Source organism: Mobula birostris, chromosome 4 (assembly GCF_030028105.1).
Source record: "Mobula birostris isolate sMobBir1 chromosome 4, sMobBir1.hap1, whole genome shotgun sequence".
NCBI classification, from domain to species: domain Eukaryota; kingdom Metazoa; phylum Chordata; class Chondrichthyes; order Myliobatiformes; family Myliobatidae; genus Mobula; species Mobula birostris.
The window spans coordinates 64,466,956-64,490,909 of record NC_092373.1 but is presented as its reverse complement, the minus strand read 5'-3'; the positions used below and the strand labels follow the sequence as shown (position 1 = coordinate 64,490,909).

General features: G+C 37.5%; 1 protein-coding gene across 3 annotated transcripts in view; it reads right to left on the bottom strand.

The window, feature by feature from the left end:
- Positions 1–23,954, bottom strand: part of dock10 (dedicator of cytokinesis 10) — a 289,520-nt gene that overhangs the window by 6,883 nt on the left and 258,683 nt on the right. For 2 of the 3 annotated variants that reach the window (XM_072255460.1, XM_072255459.1), the window contains exons 43-52: positions 23,583–23,693; positions 22,147–22,362; positions 21,060–21,117; positions 17,248–17,346; positions 15,616–15,722; positions 14,257–14,379; positions 12,275–12,388; positions 3,862–4,008; positions 3,415–3,625; positions 1,710–1,900 (exon numbers count right to left, since the gene is read on the bottom strand). In XM_072255460.1, coding sequence (XP_072111561.1) covers positions 1,710–1,900; positions 3,415–3,625; positions 3,862–4,008; positions 12,275–12,388; positions 14,257–14,379; positions 15,616–15,722; positions 17,248–17,346; positions 21,060–21,117; positions 22,147–22,362; positions 23,583–23,693 — 1,377 coding nt within the window. The remainder of the gene's footprint in view (positions 1–1,709; positions 1,901–3,414; positions 3,626–3,861; positions 4,009–12,274; positions 12,389–14,256; positions 14,380–15,615; positions 15,723–17,247; positions 17,347–21,059; positions 21,118–22,146; positions 22,363–23,582; positions 23,694–23,954) is intronic. The other variant, XM_072255461.1, reaches the window with a different exon arrangement.

Sequence of the window (23,954 nt, the reverse complement as noted above, 5' to 3'; positions counted from 1 at the left end):
ACATCCACAGCCAAGTGATGGAAGGATTGAATGGAATGTAAAATAATATCAGGGGATAGTTTATTAATAAATAAATTATTACTGATCAATGGTACTCACTTGCACCTATTTGAAAAGCCAGGAGTTTTAGATCTGCTCTAGAGGCATGCACAGATAATCTACACAGCTACTTTAATATTATACTGAGAGACTGCTGTATGTTGTTGGTAATTATCTTTGTAAATTTAGCATGAATCTGTCTGCAAGGCTAAAACTAATCAAAGCTCACAGCAGTGTGGTCAAGAACACTTGTAAATTTTATTAAAACTGAGCAGGCCACACAAATAAACAATAAGCACTGCAACTTTAATGTAACAGAAGATGTTACAGAAAACTATGTGGTAAAATGTTACATTGTCCTGTGGTTCCTCAAAGCATACTGGGATAGAAATTTTGGTCAATTCTTAGACCGGTTCTTGAAGGTTGGCTATACTGGACATGATAGCATCTACTTCTAATGCATTGTTTATACACTGAGAAGTGAAAAAGAGGCAATGTCTTCAGAGGATCAGCAATTAAAGCTCCACTCTAGGACATTCATCATAGCAACTGGATTTTCATTGAGCAGCATTATGGGATTCCTTTGTTAATTTCACGATGGGAAGACCATTGCCATAAGAACTGCTATAGTTTAGTGAGAACTGTCGCTTGATCAGCTATAAATATATATCCTTGCAAGTAAAACCCATAGTTCCCCAAGGACCTGTTGGGCATCATCTATAATCCCAAGTATATTCTCTATTCTGATATGTTATGCGATTCTCTCCTAGTCAAGAGGCTGTAACTATAGATTGGGAAAGTGTTTTTCATCATAAAGTAAAATTATCTACCCAAAATTTAATTGTTTAAAATATGTTTTACACAACTGACTCAAAGTTAGAAGAAAATTCTAGACTGAGAGGACACAATGTACACTTCCATTGGGCCTAAATATGAGAGATTGCTAGCAGGAAGCGGATTTTGACATCCCTGTTTAAACATTAGACTTTGGATATGAGATATGGAAACTGACAGAATCTTATCTAAGAAGGCATGCCAAAGAGGAAGGAAAAGGTCGCTTCAAATGCTCTTTGAAGTGTAGGCCTTACCTCCATCATGCTTTGCAGACTCTTGCAGAAGACAACAACTGATGTTATGTTCTAAGTATTTTTCCTGGTAAGGCTTTCTTTTTTGTGGTGAGTGTTCTGATGTTTTGACCCTCTTCTTGGGCATTCACTACCTCATCCAATCTTGCAGCAGGGAAGCAGGATGCCCAAGGAGGTTGCATCAGATCATCCCAAGCCACTTAACTAATTTGAACAGCTCTTCCAGATGAAATTTGTTACTTCAAGAGCATCTGTATTTATTCGTACATGTGACTCCCCAAATTATGGCAATTAGTGCTCACAGTTACACAGATGAACCACAAACTGGTCTCCTTGTGTCAATCACTGCTTGCAAACCTCATGCATTTTTAAAATAATTCCCCAGCTACCTCAGACAAAACTGACACAGGTTCATTCTCAGCTGCATTTTGATGCCTTCTTGGTAATATATAATTTGTAGTCCTTTCTCTTGCATTGAAATCAATACAACTTCTCAACCTACATGTTTGGCGAACTCATTGCAGATGTGGTACTCTCACAGCTGAAAAAAAGAAAGCATACTTCCTTTGACTGAGATGACATTACCTTGGCGCTGACACTTCCTTGTAATTTAAGCTGCAGGCGAATCATGTCCACCTCACTCATTGAGCACAAGTGATTGAGTTCTGAAACCTTCCTCGACATTTCATCAATTGCCACCTCAATGGGGTTCAGCTCTGTACTCTGCTGGTTAATAACTTGAATCCTCTTCTTAACATATGGAAATGTCTGGCTAGCTGCAGCAACAAACCAAAAACACTTCTGAGATGAAGAAGCTGCATTTCCGTTTATTTGTGCAAAATATGAAAAAGAAAAGTCTTATCATTATATGAGCATTACTGTAAGGTAAGAAAGAACTTTTTAGTTTCAATGGAAACCAGAAACCTATTGGTGCTGCCTGACTTCCTGAGAGTCTCCAGCATTTTCTATTCAATTCCTGACCCGCGGAATATAATTGCGACAGCAGTGGGCAATTCAGTTCATTCTAGTGTTTCATGTTAGAAAGAGAAACCGCAATCCCAGCCCCATTTCCATTACGTAGTGACTTTTCCTGGCAGAGAACCTAGTTTAGACATCATACACCCCGATCATGGAAAAGAATAAAAGCAGGTCAAGTACTTTCAGTAAGGCATCAGAGTTACAAATATACATGAAAAATCATTGCTAATTATAACCCAAACATAAGATTTAAGGGGAATCTCAGGGGCAACCTTTCCACACAGAGGGTGGCACATAAATGGAATGAATGGAAGTGGTTGGGGCAGCACATCTAAAAGACATTTGGACTGGTACATGGATTGGAAAGATTTAGACGAAAGGGGGTCAACAACTTAGGCACCTTGGTCGGCCTGGACAAGTAGAGCCAGGGGGCCCATTTCTATGCTGTATTACTTAATGATTCTACTGACAAGTGAAGACAATCATTCATTGAAGTTCCCTGGACAATTTAGAGGTACTCTTCAACATGAGGCTGAGCAAAAGCATGATGCAAAGCTAGTCCACTTACTACAAATATTACCCTTGAAAACTGAATATTTACCCTCGTTTTATAGGTTTTCATTCATTAATGTTAAAATATTGTGTTTAGTCAATATACCAACAATTTCATATGGTATAAGAGATCTGTGCAAACTAAATATATTTCAGTCATTTCAACTAATCAAATATTTTCAACTTAGATCTAATTAATTTCTGTCACTGAAGCAGCTTTCCACTGTCAGAAATTTCTAGATATTTGTGTAATTTTCTATTGCAGCTTTGGCAGCATCAGAGATGTCATAAAAGCAGTTGAGCAGGGCCAGAGTTGGAAAATGGGATACATTTGCAGAAATATAACTAGTGAATGGATCAAAACAGATTGAGGTCTACAAACAGATCCTATAATCAATGAATAATTTATTGATTTAATTTGATCATCAAATTGAAAATTCTACTATTGATTAAAAAAACCAGAAGTTGCTGCAAATTCTCAGCAGACCAGGTGTGGGGAAAGAAGAAGTTATTGTTGTTGGACTTTGTTCTCAAATCAGGGAAAGTTAGATATAAAGTAATTATTAATTTGACATCAGTAGTTCTATATTTTAGAAGCACATGATGCAAATATTTCTATATAGGTGCTTGAGAGCAACCAAATGCTAATGATTTTCCAAGCATTTTTATTTTAGATTGTTTGTTTATTTTGAAAATATTTTAATTACCAAATGCAATAAATTTGAGGAGTTTGTTTTACTACTTTGAAACCCATACTCACTTGTTAAGATTGTCCTTCTCTTGCACTGTTCTTCTACTCCCCCATGCTTTTTTCCAGACAGGGTGAAAGGTGTCTCAAATACAAAACGTTTAATGTTGTGATGTTTCTCAAAATCTGTTCTTCTTTCAGCCAGTTCCTTTTCATCAAAATATGGCGTAACAAAGGTAACCTGGATATAGGCAAACTTTGGATCCAAATCTTTGGGATTGACCTGAGTGAAAAGATAAATAATTACTGCTTGCTTTTTCTACTTGTGTAGAAATAGTTTCAGAATTAGTGATATTTTCATCAAAATATTTGCATAAATTTAAACTGAAGGTAGGTAGAATTCGTAAATAACTACATATTTAATATATTACTATAATTTTAAAAATAGTAAACAGATTTTATTTATGTAAAAGATCTAATTTATTAAAAAGTTGGCCAGATTGTGTTTGCCAGCTTTACCTTGTTAGAATCTTGTATCATTTTCACATTCTCTGCACCATATTTATCAGAATATAGCTTCAACAACCTCTGGGAAATTTCTGAAAGTCCTGTCAGCTTGGGCTCTTTATAAATATATTCTTTGCTGTCATCTTCCTCAAAGAATGTCTGACCAATAAAACAAATACAAAAATTAAAACAGTTCTACAATAATTTGGTTAGTGGCAATGCTGCCATAAAAATGCAGAATGTTGGAGGTTTAATCCCTCTTTCCAGTTGGACTGCAATAAAAGTATCTAATATTTCAGCATTCCTGGGTTAGGAAGTTGTAGGAAATTTATCCATGGTTGTTGTTCCTGGCTTCTGTATCTAAATGTTTCCTATTGAAAATTAATGCATATCTTATTCACCTTTCAAATCAGAATTGGTAACGTATTTGTTTCAATCCCACTCTTCAGAATTGTTAACACAATTGATCTTGGACAGTGAAAGAGGTGATTGCCTGAACACATGTGAGTTAACAATACATCTGATACATCAAATAACCACAACCTTCGAGGAGCTTCCAGCCTTAGAACACTCCTTTGTAGGCAATTGTCCTTTGAAGGACTGAGAATATGAGAAGTATTTCAATGTCCCAAAGGAAGAGCTTTGTTATTCATAAGTCCATCATCTTCCATTACACTTCGTAAGATTCACCTTCCCATCTCTTGTGTTTCAGTGGCCAACTGGCATTCTTGAGGGCACATGACTCGAATAAGACAGTTGTCTTTTCACCCCTTCACAATGATATGTAAGTGAGCACTGCGAGTTAAAATAACCAGGCTCCAAGAAAGGAGCAATCTTCACTTCACCCAAAACGTGCTCCTATAAAAAGCTCCTTGCAGCCCCTGCACTTTCCATATTCTCCCACATTAAAATCAGGGGCACACTGGGCAATGTTCAAAGGCAAAGCAGGAGTAGAACTAATCACATAATGGAGATAATGGTGCTATAAAGTTTACGCAAGGATACAAGTGGTTTAAAATGCCTTCTGACAAATGTTATAAACTGGAAGTTATTTATATAATGTATGTTCAAGCTTTAAATTCAAACTTGATGTTAATTGGGGATACGTGACTGAACCAACACGGCAATTTGGATCTTGTTGAAATATCTCTGTGTCTCTCCATGTAGTAAAAGCTAACATATTCATTATTTTAACGGTACTTTTACTGATTTACTCATACTTTATTTCCCCCCGGATCAATAAAGTATGACTAAATCAGTAAAAATACTGTTAAAATAATGAATATGTTAGCTTTTACTACATGGAGAAACACAGGGATACTTCATCAAGATCCAAATTACCGTGTTGGTTCAGTCACTTATCCCCAAATAACATCAAGTTTCTCCAGTGTGTCTTGAGTGAGGCACAACACTCCAAAAGATGGTCAGGGTTAGGAAAAGGGACTTCATAAGACTGAAAGGTGAATTTCACGATAAACTTGTACAGCAGTTGAGAATAGAACAAAGGAAAACCTGTCACTGGAAAGTAGTGTGGTAACTAGAATCAGAAAACCTGAGGAGAGGGGCTTTTCAGCACAGGGCTAGAGAAGTAGGCTGACATAAAGACTAAGATAAAGAACTTGAGGCATTGCAACAAATTGAGGAGATCAGGAGGAGGTAAGCAAGGACATGAGGAATTATGAATAAAAACAAAACACTGAAAGGATGCATGTCATTTAGCAGCTGTGGAGAGAGTAACAGAGTGAATAATTTAGATCAATGATCCTTCATCAGTTCAAACAACGGGTCTTTGACTTGTAACATCAGCTCTTTCTTTTTCCACAGATGGTCTGACCTGCTGAATAGTTCCAACATTTTCTGTTTCTGTTTCAGATTTCCTGCATTTTAGTTCTATTTTCACTAAGTAAAAGATGATAGTGTTGCTGAGAAGAAACTAAGTAATGGTGTCGACTTATAGGATGTGATGTTTTGAACTCTTTGAAGGTCAGATTCACGATTGTTGTAAATCTCTTAATTCACTTCCAGCAGGAAGCCAGTGACTCCATCATAATCCAAACAGGTTACAATTTTTCAACAGGAAACCTAGTAGAATGACTTAAATGTTACTAATGTCCATCTTGACGTAGTTTGACTTAATTGATCAGAATTTCACTTAATTTTACCAGCTACTATTATTATGCATTCATCGATATAAATTTTATGCTGCTACATTAGATCAAAGGTGAAAGCTCAGAACTGTCACAGAAATGAAGTGTGGATCCAACTCCTTTTCTACAGAAAACTAAAAGTGATTTGAAAACTCTTCAGACTCTGTGGGCATGAGATAAAGGCTAGGAACTAACTTTAAAAAATTATTATCCACCACAAACCTCAGCAGCTCTGTTTGTGACATTAAACTAGGAAGGCCTGAAATGGCAGGAGGACACCACCACAGCTATACCATTATTACCATAGGCACCAGTTCTCTTGAATAAAAGTCATAGAAGCTTTCGGTCAGTTTCTTACACAGGATGACTCCTTGTGATAAAGAGTTTGATGTAATTTTCCCTGACTGCACCAAAATAGAATGATTTAATTTTGATTTCAGCCATAACATATCTTTATGACTTATGAAAATCACCATTATCTAAATAATTTCTCCATAATCAACTCAAGTTCCAATCACCAACAAACCTGCAAATAATTAGGGTGCCCGCACCCACAGCACCCAAGCAATAAACCACAGCATCCCATTTCACACTGGTGCCTGATACTAAGACTAGCCTGAAATCGACAGACATCCCTCCCCACCCATTGCGACTATGACCTTGACCAGCAAAGTTCAGTCTTTGGATATCCTTCCTTAAATGTCTCCTATATACACTTCTACTCCAATATCTTCCTTCAAACAGACTTCATTTTGAAGACTTTGGCCACTGCTCATAATCACTTCTTTCATGACTCATTCCCTTCATTACAACTTTGTGAAGCTCTCTTTGACAATCCTCAACATTGAAGGCATTATTCAAATACTGATTGACCTTGTTATTTATTAAATATGAAAAGCATGTCAAGAGTACACTGTATTTTGATTTTTATTTAAAGGACAAAGCCAATAAAATGTCTCGAGTAACTAATCTATATTATTAATTGTTGATGAAGTTATTTGGTTATTTGTGTATTCATCCTGACATCTCATTAATGACGCACCAGGAAAGTGGCAAATTATAAAATCCATTTATTGCAGAAATCAGCAATCAGTCCATTTCCTATTTATGTAATGGAGGTAACAGTTCTGTTCACACGACACGTTTGCTCCAAATTCACTTATTCAGAAATTTTTTTGTTGCAAATCGATTTTCAAAAAGGAGACCCAAGTTTATACTTAACTCACATTAAATTTCTTTTACATCTTATAGGAAAGTTATGATTTGAGTCTCACTTCCAAAGTATACATACTAATTAGAATTAATGGCCTGGGCATCTTTGCATGGTTGTAAACATACGTGATAAAAGTACTCTTTGACGGACCGGTATGAATTTTGGACTAAACCAGAGGAGGGAGGGAGGGAAGCAATTTAATTACATGACGTACAGTGCCTTGAGCAAATATAAAGGATTCCATGCCATTTCCATAACTTCATACAAAAAAAAATTGAAAAATGCTTGAAAATAAAACCAGTTGCAAGAGAAGTTTAAAATTTAAAATATAATCTCCCAAGGTGTGGATTCTTCAGTTAAAAGTTCAAAAGTGGGAGCCAATTTGGCAGCTTTACTTTTGAACAATAGATGGCAGAGGACACCTGGGCTAAAATTAGTGTAATCATTACCCTCTTCTTACAGAAAGGACAAGTGAGAAAATTCAGAGGTTGTTTCACTTGCTTCACTGAAATAATCACAGGACAGTTCATCCCTGGTTAGGCTTTCCCTGACCCTGTTTGCTTCATCATCATGTATCAGTATACAGTGTTTGGGCAACAAAATTAGTAGACATTGCACAGGGGTATCACTGCTGCTGGCATGTAGTCACGGAGAGAAAGAGCAGTTTCCACTGCTAGCTTTACTCACTAGCCAGTAACCTGTGACTAACTATAGACATTAGTGACAGAATTTACAAAATGGAGTAGAAGAGACTGCAATTCTTGAGTTATTATTTATGCAAATTATAGATCATCAATATATTTTCCTCAAAAGAAAGTTTGCACAAAATGGTCAGAAATGTCTGGAAGTTAGGTAAGTTAAGAAATTTTATTGCGACAGTGAAATGTTATTTCACTGTAACTTTAATTTTTCATACATTTCTCTTTTAGAACTGGCATTGTCTTTTACGTTGAGTTTAGGTCAGACATTAGTCACGTAAAACCAGTGAAATACAATTCACTTAAAAAATATGCATATGTCATGGTACTGTTACCTTAGAACAGCATTTCAAATAGAATGTTGTCTTGACACATTCATGATAAATACTGACACCATGTGGTCTATTCTGGATATTACATGAAAAAGTCTACTGGGGGGAAAAATGAACACAGGAATCCTAAATTCACACAGGCCCTAAGGGCTCTTTGAAACAGGCCCTTAGGCCCATGTGTCCATTCTGGTCATCAATTACCTGTCAATACTAATCCTGTTTCCTAGCACTCAGTCCATGACCTGTATGTGATGGCGTTCAAGTGCTCATCTACTTGCCATTAGCAAAGCTGAAACAAAATGGACCATCTTCGAAGTCCCAGCCACCTTAGAGGTGTTAGCTGGCAATTCAGCAACAACCATGCAACAATGGATGGTGTACACTAGCAATTTCCATTCACTTACAAGAACAGAACATCCTATCAGGGTAAGGCATGTTCATACTGATGCCAAGGTATATCATCTGTTGATGTTAATGATGATTAAAAGATAAGGTGAATGAGGTACAGGTCGACCTTCACTAATCCGACTTCCTGTAATCCGGTTTCTTCGATAATCCGGCTCTGATTATGCTTAATGTGATACTTCTGTAATTCGGCATTTTCACTAATCCAGCACTCCTCAGGTCCCAATGGTACTGGATTAGTGAAGGTCGACCTGTATTCGTTTTCATAGATTTTTAAAAATAATTTATTTGAAATGTATGATCTTTGAAATAGTTTGTAGGACTAACATAAAATATTGAAAATTAGGATTATGCATGAAGATAGGCTTTCTAAGTGAAGTAGTATGAGAAATAAATAATATCAGAATATTTCCATTATTCACCAAGATAACAAGAGAACACACAGACATTTTAAAAAAGACTACAGAATAGCTTTATAATTATCATATGGATTGTCTTCCTCAAACTACTGTTAATCATTTAAAATGAAAATTTACTGAAGCTTAAAAGGTTGAAATGCTATAAGTTTGTAGTTTACCTTCTGTGAAATCAACCAATCCACAGTTTGAATGAAGTGGGATTAGAAAAGAGAAATTATTTGGATAAGGATACAGATACATAATCCTTATTATGCAAGGATTAAATGTCATGGATTTGGCCCTCACATTCGTACCATGCTTTGTTATTTGTAATGAAATAGTTAGAAACTTGTGAGACAGGCGATTAATTGGGGATGTTCGTTACTCATTGAGGTAATCAGGCCATACTCAGGTTGGTGGAACAACACCTTATATTCCTTCTGGGTAGCCCCCAACCTGATGGCAAAAACATCGAACTGCTGGTAAAGTCCCCCTCTTCACCATTCCCGATCCCCTTTTCCCTCTCTCACCTTATCTGCTTGCCTGCCCATCACCTCCCTCTGGTGTTCCTCCTCCCATTTCTTTCTTCCATGGCCTTCTGTCTTCTCCTATCAGACTCCCCCTTTTCCAGCCATGTATCATTTTCCCCAATCAACTTCCCAGCTCTTTATTTCATCTCTCCCCCTCCCATTTTACCTATTACTTTGTGTTTCTCTCTCCCGTCCCCCACTTTTAAATCTACTCCTCATTTTTTTTTTCCCCCAGTCATGCCAAAGGGTCTTGGCTCAAAACATCGACTGTACTTTTTTCCATAGATGCTGCCTGGCCTGTTGAGTTCCTCCAGCGTTTTGTGTGTGTTGCTTGGATTTCCAGCGTCTGCAGATTTTCTCTTTTTTGTTATTCATTAAGACGTTTGAGCTGTAAATGTAGCTGGTGGAAGCAGCATGTCATGTTCATCATTGCATATAGGAAATACCAATGGGAAATTATGGGCAAAGTGTGATGGCAAAATGCATATATGAAATTTCCTATATGTTGTATAAAATATTTTTGGTGCTTCACTTGGAGAAAAGCTCTGCTAAAACTTTGCAAAGGCACACTGGAAATTTTGATTCTTAAAAGATGATGATTACATGGTTATGTATTTGCCAATCATTTTAAGATTGTTTCCTACTGTACCCAAGTTGCATTGAGAGGAGAGACGTTAAACTGCAAGCTTAACATGGAAGAAGCAAGGTGTACACGCGCAAAATCATAGCTAAAATTATTCAGAAGTAAAAGTTAATGTGGAAAATTCTGCTCTTCAAGCATCATTCAACCCATAATTCTTGCAAGTGAGCAGAATTTGAATATTATTTGATGGATAATGAATGTAACAAAATATTAGCACTACATTGCTCTTCACTTGTGTGACAGCAAGACACGTCTGGATGAAATGCTAGGATCACCAACCACAGCATTTTAATATCATTTTAGTCTAGTTCAAAAAACTTAGCTGTTAGTCTGATTGTATTACATAACGAGCACTGATGATCTTTGTAAAGAATAACACACAGTACATATACAAATGAATATAAAAGCAATGGACAGCATATGCTTCAAGTAGATGAGAGTGGATAAATCCTCAGGGCCCGACAAAGTGTTCCCTTGGAACCTCTGGGAGACTAGTGCAGAAATTGCAGAGGTCTGAGCAGAGATATTTAAAATACCCTTAGCCATGGGTGAGGGGTATCTTCTTCACTCAGAGAGTGGTGGGAGTGCAGAATGAGCTGCCAGCGCAAGTAGTGGATATGTGGTTGATTTCTACATTTAAGAGAAATTTGGATGGGTACATGGATAAGAGGAAAATGGAGGGCTATGGCCCAGGTGCAGTTCAATGGGACAAGGCAGATCAATGGTTTAGCACAGACTAGATGGGCTGAAGGACCTGTTTCTGTACTGTATTGTTCAATGACTCTAAACACTGGATGTGTGATATTAACTACGGGTATGTACATTGAGCAGTGGCATCATGTTATGGATGAGCTGGACACTCCTAGCCTTATTAAGTATGATTTTGTTTCAATACAGATTAAAGTATATAATTAAAAGTATAAAAGTTATTAGAAATGGTCAACACATATATATTTTAATAAAGAAATACAACATTGAAATCTAAGATGAATAGTATTTTCATATCTCAAAATGATGATCATTATAATATTCAACAACATAAATTATTAGCCAATGATAGGTTATTTACAGATGATGTTAAGGGGAAGCTTGATGTCAATGGGTTTTGAAAGAAAGAGCAACAGAGAGGGAAAAAAACTTACCACAGCCTTGAGGAATTTGGAAAAAAAGGGAAAAATAACGTATTAAACAAAATATATACATTGTTGCATAGGCAAACCAAACAAGTATGCAGTACTCTGAGATTTACTGGTGAGAGAAAGGGGTGATGATTTGACAGTATTTTCCATGGTAATATTTTACAAAGTCCAAAAAGCTAGATTGGAAAGTTCGACAAAGAGAGACTTAGAAGCTCTATTGGAGCAAGTTTCAATTAGTTAACTATTCATTTTAATCAATATTCGATATTCAGTTACAGATATTTAATAAAATTAAATTATTATTTACCATAGGATATATGACTATTATTTTCCAATAAGTCTCTTTTCAGTGCTGTTACACTTATTACCCTTTTCAGACTCACTTTTACTTCATTATACCAACTTTATGATAGTATTTAAGAAATTCTGCCATAATTCTTAAAATTGTACTCTATAAATGATAATATGAATATCCAAAATGCTCATGGAAAGCAATAATAGGTTCTACAGGATCATAGAGAATCTAATGTGAGATGCTCAACATGATCCAGTACTGCAATATCATATATTGGGAAATGTAATGCCTACAGTTTGTCTCAGATCACAACTTCTGTGCCATTTCAGGACAGTTATAGTTATCAGTGGAGAAAATGGCCCATTTAGAGAAAATGCAAATTATGAAGAAATAAATCTCAATTTTTTTGAAATAGCATTAAGTAGGAAATGTTAAGATAAGTTCAACATAGAATCAAAACTTTTACAAAAGTATTTGTGCAAATTTTAGACTTCAGAATGAAGGTAAAATAAAATTGCTGACATGTTGAAATTGCATTTGAAATGAAGCCTGCTACAGAACCAACTGAATGTGAGTGATGTCTTGAACCAGAATCTGGTCTGTCACATCACCAGGTTGCACTCACCTGTCCATAAAATGCAACTCGGTAGTATCTTCCAAACAACCGTTTTTCTGAATGTGCAACCTCTGTTATTTTAAGATAGGATCGATGGATGTTGTAGTACAATTCTGCCAATCTCTGTAAAGAATGGAATTATTATATGACAATTGTACCTACCTAAAAAGCTACATTGACAGAACAGCACAAACAGTTCACAAAATCATTTGAGTGTTACAACACAGAAGGATTATGATAGGAATTAGGGAAATTCTGATGGATTAGCATTCATTTCGAAACGACTAAAATATAAAAGCAATGATGTAATGCTGAGGCTTTATAAAGCATTGGTTAGAAAGCACTTGAAAATGCTTTGCTGTATCATCAATGCCTCCTACCCTCCCAGAAATGCAGGGAGAGCTAAGGTGAGTAGGAGAGAGGGAGATAAAGCAGAGCAAAACAAAAATAGCAGTGGAAAATGAGGGAAAATGTTTTTCATCAAAATGGCAGCACTTTGTACAATTTACTTTTAAATCTAAGTTAAAGTCAATGTTGAAGTAAATTTATTATCACGGTACATGTATGTCACCATATACTACCTTGAGACTGATTTCCTTTTAGGCATTTATAGGAAAATACAGAAATAGAATAGAATATATGGAAAACCATACAGACACTAAGACTGACAAACCATGTGCAAAAGAAGACAAATTGTCCAAATAAAAATAATAAATAAATAATACTGAGAAAATGAATAGCAGAATCCTTGGAAGTGAATCTGTAGGTTCTGGAATTAGTTCAGAGAGAAGATATCCACGCTGGTTCAGGAGCCTGATAGTTGTAGGGTAATAGCTGTTCCTGAACCTGGTGGTTTGGGACCTAAGGCTACTGTACTTCCTTCATAATGGCAGCAGTGAGAAGACAGCATGGCCTGGACGGCTGAGGTCCTAGATGAAAGATGCTTCTTTCTTGTGGCAGCACTCCTTAAAATTGTGCTGAATGGTGGGAAGGGCTTTGCTGGAGATGGAGTGAGATGCATCCACCACCTTTTGTAAGCTTTCCCATTCCTGAGCATTAGCATTTCCACACCAGGCTGTGATGCAACCAGTCAATATACTCTGCACAATATGAACTGTGCATCTATAGATGTTTGTCAATGACATGCTAAATCTATGTAGAGGGCTGTCATGTCTTCTTAGTGACTCCCCTTACATTCTGGTCCAAGAACAGATCCTCTAATATGATAATACCAAGGAAATTAAAGTTACCAACTCTCTCCACCTCCGATCCCCTAATGAGGACTGGCTCATGTAACTTCAGCTTCTTTCTCCTGTAGTCGATAATCAGCTCTTTAGTTCTGAGGCCTAGTGAGATGTTGTTGTGGCATGATTCAACCAGATTTTCAAGTCCCCCCCCCACCCACCCCCGACATGCCGATTCGTCACCACCTTAGATTTGGCCAACAGTGGTGTTGTCAGCAAACTTGAGTTGCATTGGAGCTACACTTAAGCCTGCAATCATACGTGTAAAGTGAGCAGAGAGGTGGCAAACCCACAGCCTTTTGGTGCACCTGTGCTGATGGTGATTCTAGAGAAGAGGGTGTTGCCAATCTATACTGACTGGGGTCTGCAAGTGAGGAAATCGAGGATCCAGATACACAGGGATATTGAGGCCTTGGTCTTGGAGCACAGTGATTAGTAAAGAGGATGATAGTACTTCAGTTTCCCCAAAAGGGTTTATTCAGATGTAACATGACATTTCGTCAACTCTATCTATCTTGCAGTTTAACATGGCAAGGAATATTTTAGTCTAAATTGTTCAATAACAGAACTTTCTCAGGCAAGAATCAATAACTTGAAATTTTACTTATCCTACCTTTTGCAACATAGTAGCTCTTTTCATATTAAAATAATACTGATAAACATTGCTCATCAAAAATATGATTTTGAAATGCCTTAGTTAAAAACCACCTCGTTTTCAAGTGCAGATTAACCAAGTCCGTACAATACCTTGAAGTCTCTTTTTTTCTCATAAACCAGGATAACAGGTTTGTAGACATCCGCAATGAGTTCATGCCGTTCAGATTTCCACAGGTAATCAACACATGCTTCCAGCTGCTCCACAAGAGTATCCTATTAACAAATAAAACAGTCATAATCTCTTGAAAACCAAACCAGGATGTGCAGCTCCTCTACCCCTTTCCATCCTACACCAGCGGTCTCAGGGCTCTTCACTTCTTTCTGGAATATAATCTAACCAATTTCCTTCCATTAACACATTAATTCTTCTGGCTTAACTCGCCTTCACATTGAACAACTTCTTCAGTTCTATAGATCCAAGATATGCATTAGGCAGAACAGTCCCTTTTCTCAGGGACCCTCCTTCAAGTAGACCGTATACACTATTGGTGATAAAGATTAGCTTTATTCCCATATGTACAGCAAAGTGCATAGTGAAATGCATTATTTGTGTCAATGCCACAGTCGAATGTGAACTGGAGGCGGCCTGCAAGTGTCACCATACTTGCAGCAGCAAAACAGCATGCACACAACTTACTAACCCCAACTCACTCCGCCCTTGGATATGGGGGGAAACCAGAGCATCTGGAGGAAATCCATGCAGTCAAGGGGAGAATATACAAATATACGGGTAATGACTGACAGGAGTAGAACTCCGATTACTGATTGTTGGCACTGTAATAACACTGCTCTACCACTACACTACCATTTTGTTTCTGCACACTTAAAAAACTTGGAAGTGCCATGGCATTTATTGCCATTTTACAGCCTGTTCACAATTTCACACACTCTATCCTTCATTCCTCCCTTTCCTTTCCCTGTCTCAGGGGATAGCCTAATGACAGAAAATCTATTACATGACTACAGACTGTCACAGCTATCTCAGACTATACTCATATACAGCTGAGATAGCTGAGGCAGGTAGTAGACTTGTAATTTTTCTAACTGATGTTTGTCACTAGGCTCTCCTCCAAAACGGAGATAGAGAGATGACAAGATCTGATTCTCCAATATTCATGAATTCAACTTTACACTAATCAGCTTCCACATCAAGTAAAATGCATTTTGCTCTCTCAACTAATTGGTGACAGTCATGAGTGTTAATGCCAACCAATGTATCATCAAATCATGGGAGAACAATCCTAATGCCTAAAAGTGGCAATGATTTCTAATTTTGTTTCTATTTATTGCAGTCATGACAACACCATATGCATTAGTCCAATTTGGCTTTGCACATCAAAAATGGATGGAAACTTTTCAGTTTCCACTCATAGTATCTGACATTTTGGAATGGGAAGTAAAAATTCTGCAACATTATCAATCCAAGCAATTTGTGTTGATGTTACCAACCTCACTATATGGGGTGTCCTGCATTCCACAGTCTTCCTTCATTGCTCCCTCTTCTTTTACATTGGGGGTAATTGTTTGAAAGGCTGACCACCCCATTGAAAACAAACCTAAGACAAAAGATACTGGCAAATTCATTCATATATTTACATTAAACAAAATACTGGAAACAAGCACATTTTAGCAAGTGTAATTGAAGACAATTACAGAAAAATTATTAGAAGTTTTACAGTATAATTGTACTAACTTCACAAGAAACACAGCTTATAGTTAATACCTAGTCATTTTATTTACATTAACCATTGAATTACAGTTATGGCTCAAAAGATTTCAAACGTTTCTCATATGTTCCAGCATCAGTGCATTCATAACAGCAGCACGTGACAGGGCAGTGATTCTTCAGTATAAGAGGCTGCAAAAGAATTACAATTTGATACATTGACTTTCACTACAGTCAACAATGACGTGACCAATAACTGTGCCAGAAAAGATAACTTCCTTCATTACTTAATGAATTGCAAACCCCCTTTAGGTATGCTTTTTCAAAAGATACCATATCTTAAGATTTCCTGCTTTTGGTCTGGCTTACGTTATTTATTTATTTAAAGATACAGCACAGAACAGGCCGTTCTGGCCCAACGAGGCGCATTACCCAGCAACCCATCTATTTAATGCTAGCCTAATCACAGGACAATTTACAGTGACCAATTAACCTATTAACAGGTAGATCACTGGAGTATGGGAGAAAACCAGAGCACCCAGAGGAAACCCGTGCTTCATGGGGAGGACATACAAAACCCTTGCAGAGGACGCCAGAATTGAACTCTGAACTCTGATGCCTCGACCTGTAATAGCGTTGCGCTAATCACGAAACTACCACGGTGCCCCAGATAATCTCTGAAATATTATCTCTATATAGACTACTGACATATTGTTTGCCAGGCATCTTAAGTGCTTTAAGTACAAATGAAGAGTAGTAATTTAGAAAAGCACAACAGCCAATGCACACACAGCAAGCTCTAACACAGTGAATTGATTATGATCGTATGATCCGTTTTACTATGAGAGATTACCATTGACCAGGGATCATGGGATATTTACCCTACTCTTCTTCAAAATAAAGTATGAGAGCGTTATGTCCATGAGAAAATAGATCAGAATCAGGTTTAATATCACTGGCATATGTGTTGTGAAATTTGTTAATGGGGTTTTGATATGCCTTATTGAATGATTATATGTCCAATGGCACTGCACTTTAGTGGTAGACTTCGGTGCTCAAAATTCTAGATTGACTCTTCAATCCCAAACTAAGTGCGCTATCAATTAGTTAAGATACAATTGATGTTTGCTATTTTGGGCAGTTGACAACATCTGTCTGCTTCTTACAAGTGCGAACAAAGAAGAAAATAAACTAGAAAGATGATTGACAGAGGCAAACTGAAGTTTTTAAAAATCTGTTAATGAAGCACAAATAACAAAAATGCAAACTAGACAAAGGTTCGGTGCACACATGTTAAAATTGTAATACTTAAAGAGATTATGAAGCAATACACAAAGACAGACAAATGCTAGTATTAATGAAACATCCATAGATTTGCTCTTGCATTCAACACAAAGTGTTGTTAGATCACTCACTTCTTCCTTGGTGTGATATTAGTAATTGGTTACTGTCAGGGTTATCTGATTCCTCAGACAAGGTTGTTGATAAACGGGTCCATTCTGTTTTCCAATAACCTACAGCAAGGCATCATTATCATATGACTATTGTTTACAAAACACACACACACACACACTCTCTCTCTCTCAAGGATGCAAATACATTATATTAATCCATGTCAAAGAATTCAAGTTCATGCATAGAAAATTTTTTTAAAAATCAGACCAAAATCTCCCAGATTTGGTCCCCTCGGATCATGACAATTACCAAACATCATCTGTCGTGGGCAGCTGTCCAAAGTAGCAGCGTCTATTGAGAATGAGGCCTCGAGTCTGCTTCAGCACCTTTCTGAATCATTGATAGGTGACAGCGACTGACATTCATTCATTTGCTTGCTCAGCAAATCATGGAGATCAGGCTGTGCACTCTCACTTCAAAGGGCTTTTCATTTCCATTAAGGTAAATCTCAGGTTCAGTTTTCTATCTTGGCAGCTTGATTTTACTCAGTTTCTGGTCATTTCATCTGCAGTTACAATTTGAATCAGATTGGAGTTCAGAAAGGTGCTATATGTTTTATAATGGCTGCCTTTAAAACAATTTTAGATGATGTGGCTTGATCTGCACTGGAAGATGAAGAGGAGGGGTAGCCACAGCCATGAAGGAGTTAGAGTATAGAATATAGTGAAAGAAGGAAAAACCCCTCAACACTACACTGCACTACACTACAAAGCCACATTGGACTACTGCTGTCTCAAAAACAATAAAACAACAAATTTCATCCTATTTAAGTCACTATTACCAAATCTGATTCTGAACTACATTGATGACATTATATGTGGCAGAGGGTCTGTGTGTCCAGCTGAATCACGGTGGAAATGAGTGAACTATAATCAGCAGTTGTAGCACCAGCTGAAACAATACATAGGCACAACATTGCCTTGTTTGTGAAGATCAATGCATTGTCTTGCTTTATGCCTCTGGGCTTCTTCAACACGAGAAAAGGGACATAAATTGAATGGAACAGTTTTGTGTGAACAACTCCATCAGGCTAAAAGCTCAGGCTCTTTCCTAGGTGTTATTTCAGCACTTCCCCATGGAAAAAGGGCTGTTAAAGCAGAGAGCTCACATATTTGATTTTCCACAGGTTTAGTTGATCATAGACCAAAATGCCAAAGGGACAGCATCCATTTTATGAATGGGCAAATTGAGTAAGGACACTGATAAAAGATTGCCCAGTTTCCTTGACTCTGGACATAACTCCTTCATTCATCCCCCAACAGCCCTCAATTCCTCAAATCCTGTAATGTTGGGTGCAGGCTTACACTAAACATTGCTTTGCTCATGAACTGTATTGGAAATCGAGGCACAGGTGATAAAGGGAACTTCAGCTGGAATCACACTGTTAATAGAAGTCAGATGGAGACTCTAAAACAAGAGTTGCATTGTTTGAACATCTGTAAAAATGTTCTGTAATACTGCACAAGATGAGCTTAGGGATTTGTCCTCATAGAATATACCAGGGTATGAGAGCAAACCCTGAAATTATCTGAGGAGGAAAATTGGAGGAAGACTAACAGAGAAACTATGTCCTGTTTATCAAGAAGAAAATAAAAGCCTAGCAAATGTCTTAACTCTAAGTTAGAAAATAGCTGATGACTTTCTTCTTCCTTTATACAACATTTCTCATGTAATCTATTCATGCTGTTGCCCTCTAATTGTTCACTGTCATTGATCTTGCAACTGTGTCAGTACTTTTGCATTTGGAAATTGTTCGTATTGAACACAGAACCTTAATCAACACACATATAAGTTGCTGGTGAACGCAGCAGGCCAGGCAGCATCTCTAGGAAGAGGTACAGTCGATGTTTCAGGCTGAGACCCTTCGTCAGGACTAACTGAAAGAAGAGCTAGTAAGAGATTTAAAAGTGGGAGGGGGAGGGAGAGATCCAAAATGATAGGAGAAGACAGAGGGGGAGAGATGGAGCCAAGAGCTGGACAGTTGATTGGCAAAAGGGATATGAGAGGATCATGGAACGGGAGGCCCAGGGAGAAGGAAAAGGGGGAGGGGGGAAAAAAAACTAGAGGATGGGCAAGGGGTATAGTGAGAGGGATAGAGGGAGAAAAAGGAGAGACAGAAAAAGATGTGTGTATATAAATAAATAATGGATGGGGTATGAGGGGGAGGTGGGGCATTAGCAGAAGTTTGAGAAGTCAATGTTCATGCCATCAGGTTGGAGTCTACCCAGACAGAATATAAGGTGTTGTTCCTCCAACCTGAGTGTGGCTTCATCTTTACAGTAGAGGAGGCTGTGGAAAGACATGTCAGAATGGGAATGGGACGTGGAATTAAAATGTGTGGCCACTCTGTCCGCCAGAGAAAGCAGGATCTCCCAGTGGCCACACATTTTAATTCCATGTCCCATTCCCATTCTGATACGTCTATCCACAGCCTCCTCTACTGTAAAGATGAAGCCACACTTAGGTTGGAGGAACAACACCTTATATTCCATCTGGGTAGACTCCAACCTGATGGCATGAACACTGACTTCTCAAACTTCCGCTAATGCCCCACCTCCCCCTCATATCCCATCTGTTATTTATTTATATACACACATTCTTTTTCTCTCTCTCTCCTTTTTCTCCCTCTGTCCCTCTCACTATACCCCTTGCCAATCCTCTTGGCTTCCCCCCTCCCCCTGTCCTTCTCCTTGGGCCTCCTGTCCCATGATCCTGTCATATCCCTTTTGCCAATCAACTGTCCAGCTCTCGGCTTCATCCCTCCCCCTCCGGTCTTCTCCTATCATTTCAGATCTCCCCCTCCTCCTCCCACTTTCAAATCTCTTACTAGCTCTTCTTTCAGTTAGTCCTGACGAAGGGTCTCGGCCCGAAACGTCGACTGTACCTCTTCCTAGAGATGCTGCCCAGCCTGCTGCGTTCACCAGCAACTTTGATGTGCGTTGCTTGAAATTCCAGCATCTGCAGATTTCCTCGTGTTTACAGAATCTTAATCCCAAGTTTTGTCTCTTCTGATATTTCTGCAAGGTCTGAAGGAAATGGAAGCCCAAGGACAACTGTAGGAGATGAACAAACCATTGTCTATAGGCTGAACCTGCAATGTCTGTACCACTGCAGCAGTACTAGATTGCTACCTCATCTCAGTGGCTAAAACTAAACCAATGCTTGCAAAGCAAGCTCAGTTGATGCTTCATATTCTGCAGGGGATTTCTATAAAACTAACTTTTACACCTTGAACTTTCTGAGGAAATAAAAATCTGATATTAGTTATGTTACATTACCTGAACTTTTTATTGTTGGGCATGAATTAGTTATTTTACTTTTTAAATATTTTCCCACTTATTATCAAAATATGGTCACCTCTTCCACCTTTCCCAGAGGAGCTCGTTGTTACTCATTACCATTGGAATAGTGGCTCATGTGACACATTAATGAATATATCTGCCCTGCCTTATCTCTGGGAACAGCTTTTCTTCCACTCAACAAATCCATCCACTATCTGTACTTAACTTCATATCCCTTGATTCTCTTTGTATCCAAAAATGTTTCAAACACCGTCTTGAATATATTCAATAGCTGAATATAAATTGCCCTCTGGATGAAGAATTCCAAGTATTCACAACAATCAGAGAGAAGAAATTTTTCTTCATTTTGATATTAAATAGCTTACATTTATAAACAGTTGTGATATTATTTTATGGTGTATTGGCAATTTGAATTATTACACAGTCATTGATTGACAAGTTCAAGATTTACTTTTGATGTATTCACCTACCTCTTCTTTTCAGATACTCTGATATAAGAGCAGCGATATGAATGTAACACATTGCAGCCTGTAATATCAAAAAATATATATCAGAACGGCAAACCTGAGGGAAAAACACTTCAAAGTAGTATATTTACTACTGCAAACATAGTGTTGGTCAGCCAGCCAAGTCTTCCTCCTGGGTTTGGAAGGAGCTAACAGGAGGCAAGCTGCAGCTACCTAGATAATCCCATCCTACACAGTCCTGCTTGCAGGACATAACCAATGGTTAAATTATGGAATGAACATTTGCTGGGACATCTTTCAGTTGAATTCGGACCATCCATGCATTTTCAAATACTAATATGGAACAAACATCACTGCATAAAAACTGATACCTGCATAGATAGAAGTTATGCTGCTATGGTTGTGGGTTCTGCTTTCTGATTTTTCACAGGTGGATATAAACAACAGGAACTAATCTGATAAATATTTTAATTTATGCCCCAATATATTTTACAGAATTCTTTAATGCAATTATTTTGTGATTGATGGAGCACTTGTTGGTTATATTGTAGCTCCACGTATTTCTACATAATTCTCTTTCTATTTAGAACAACAGCTATTATCAGCATGATTATTCCTTTGATCATTAATATTTTTCTCATCATAAGTGCTTTCTGCAGCAGAATTCTTTAAGCTGTACAAAGTTAAATTAATTTGTTACTGCAAGTATTTTAAATTTTTAAATGAGCCTGAAGATGCAAATATTCACAATGATTTTGGAAATTCAATCACATTTTTTTTTAGGCTAGAGTGCACCAAATACTGTAAATCAAATTCAATTTCCAAAAAGAAGATGCTTCCAATACTGCTTTGCTCAGAATGCTTCTGGCGTAGTTATTAATCAAGTTTGAATCTAACCTTGATCTCCAAAAGGAAAAAACTAGTCGAATAGGGCAGCAAAAAAATTAATGCACATTTTTGGTTTACATGTGTGCATTCTTTCATTACCTTTCCTCACCAGAATCTTGAATAAGAGAATATAATGTGGTAAGTTAAATTTTCAGTAGAAAGATGAAAAAATGCCTCCGAAAATAAAAACTGTGTCAATCACCTCAGATACATCTCCATTTCGGATATGAATCTTTGCCATGCTCTCAAGCCAAGTCATTCGCAGCTCAGGAGTGCTGGCATACGAGTTTGCCAAGCTGTATTGGAGGTCAATCAGCATTTCTGGATCCTTCTCATGCTCTTTCATCTGTGCTGTGGCCATTAACACTGTTCTTATTCGCTTCGTCAAATCTTTCACTTCCACAGGAAACAACGTGTTCTACAGGATTTGAAGCAAAGGAAAAGTAACTTAAACTTGTATTTAACCATGAGTGACTTATATGGAACAGGCTAAATGACACCTCATATTGTATATAGAACTGATCAAATGCTAATGTATCGCATCATTCACAATGTTCAAACATTTGTTCTGACATCTTCAGTTTATGTAGGCCTAAGAAACTTGGAGGAAAAGAGTTAAATATACTATAAATGACCCTAAATTTCCTGCCTCTGACTTACTTTATACTTTATTGTCGCCAAACAATTGATACTAGAACGTACAATCATCACAGCGATATTTGATTCTGCACTTCCCGCTCCCTGGATTACAAATCGATAGTAATCGATAGTAACTTCCTGTGGAAGTTACTGTTGCCCAATCCAAGATAACTGCTTATCTGTTAAAGTACAAATTTAACATCAATGTTCCCAATTGGCCATTGTAAGTTTGTACTTGCAAACGGCTCCTGTCACCAGTGTTGATGTCCTCCATCGATTTTGAGTCTTACTATCAGTACACGTGGAGAGAGAACAGCACAAAAAGCTCTGCATACAAAATAACGGTAAGAGTGAAAACTGACTGAGCCACAGTCATCATCTTGTGTGGCTGTCTAAAATGTTAAATGCTTGCATAACTAAATCTCTAGCATCTAAAAGCACTCAAAAATTAAACTGAATGTTAAAAATGAGCAAAAAGACAAGAATACATTTTTAAACAATGTAAGTGTTAAGTAAACATAATGTGCTTGTTTCTTTATGACCATTTCACTCCATTGAAACAGATGTAGTTGTTGTTCCTGCACATATCTTAGCTGGTGCAAATTCAGCAGGCAGATTCCCCAGCATCAGGTGCTGGAGAACCACCAGACATTTGTACTCAGCCACTGGGCTCCATGAGGCCAGCAAGTTCAGGCCTTCCACTTATGGGTGGGAATTCCAAACCTGATGCCACTTACATGGAGAATTGTTGACTATTGTGTGTGGAGATAAACACCAGTGATTTGGAAATAAGGCCTATGGTAATTTAATTCCAAAGCCTGTTAAGTTTATAATAATATTTCATCTATGTTTACAGAGTGCAAAGACGTTACATGAAATAGTAAGAATGCCTTCTACCTATTACTGTCCCTGATTTTGGTTCCACATACCTGGACAGAATAAACATTAAATATCACGTTTACAATAGAGCTTAAAATAACTTCACCAACACATCCTTACTTTCATCAGCTTATCTCCATTTGCAAAATTATTAATTATTGCTAGTGAATGCTGGAATCGAGTGCCTCCCATTCCCACGTCTGCTATCAGTTGACTAACGGCTTTGATAAGCTGCAAAGGAGATAAGATGTATCAATTAAACATGAATATATATTTCAATATAAAACATTGATTATGATATGTTAATTATTTTAATAATTAAACCATTAAAATCTTGATATCTTTTTAAATATCCTGAACATTGGGCTGCATTCCAACTCAACCTTATGGATTTAGTAACTGTTTAAAAGCAGAAATAAAAGAATAACAGCTGATAAGATGGGCTCTCAGCAGTAATGTACATTTTTACAAAACATGTAGACATGTAATTGG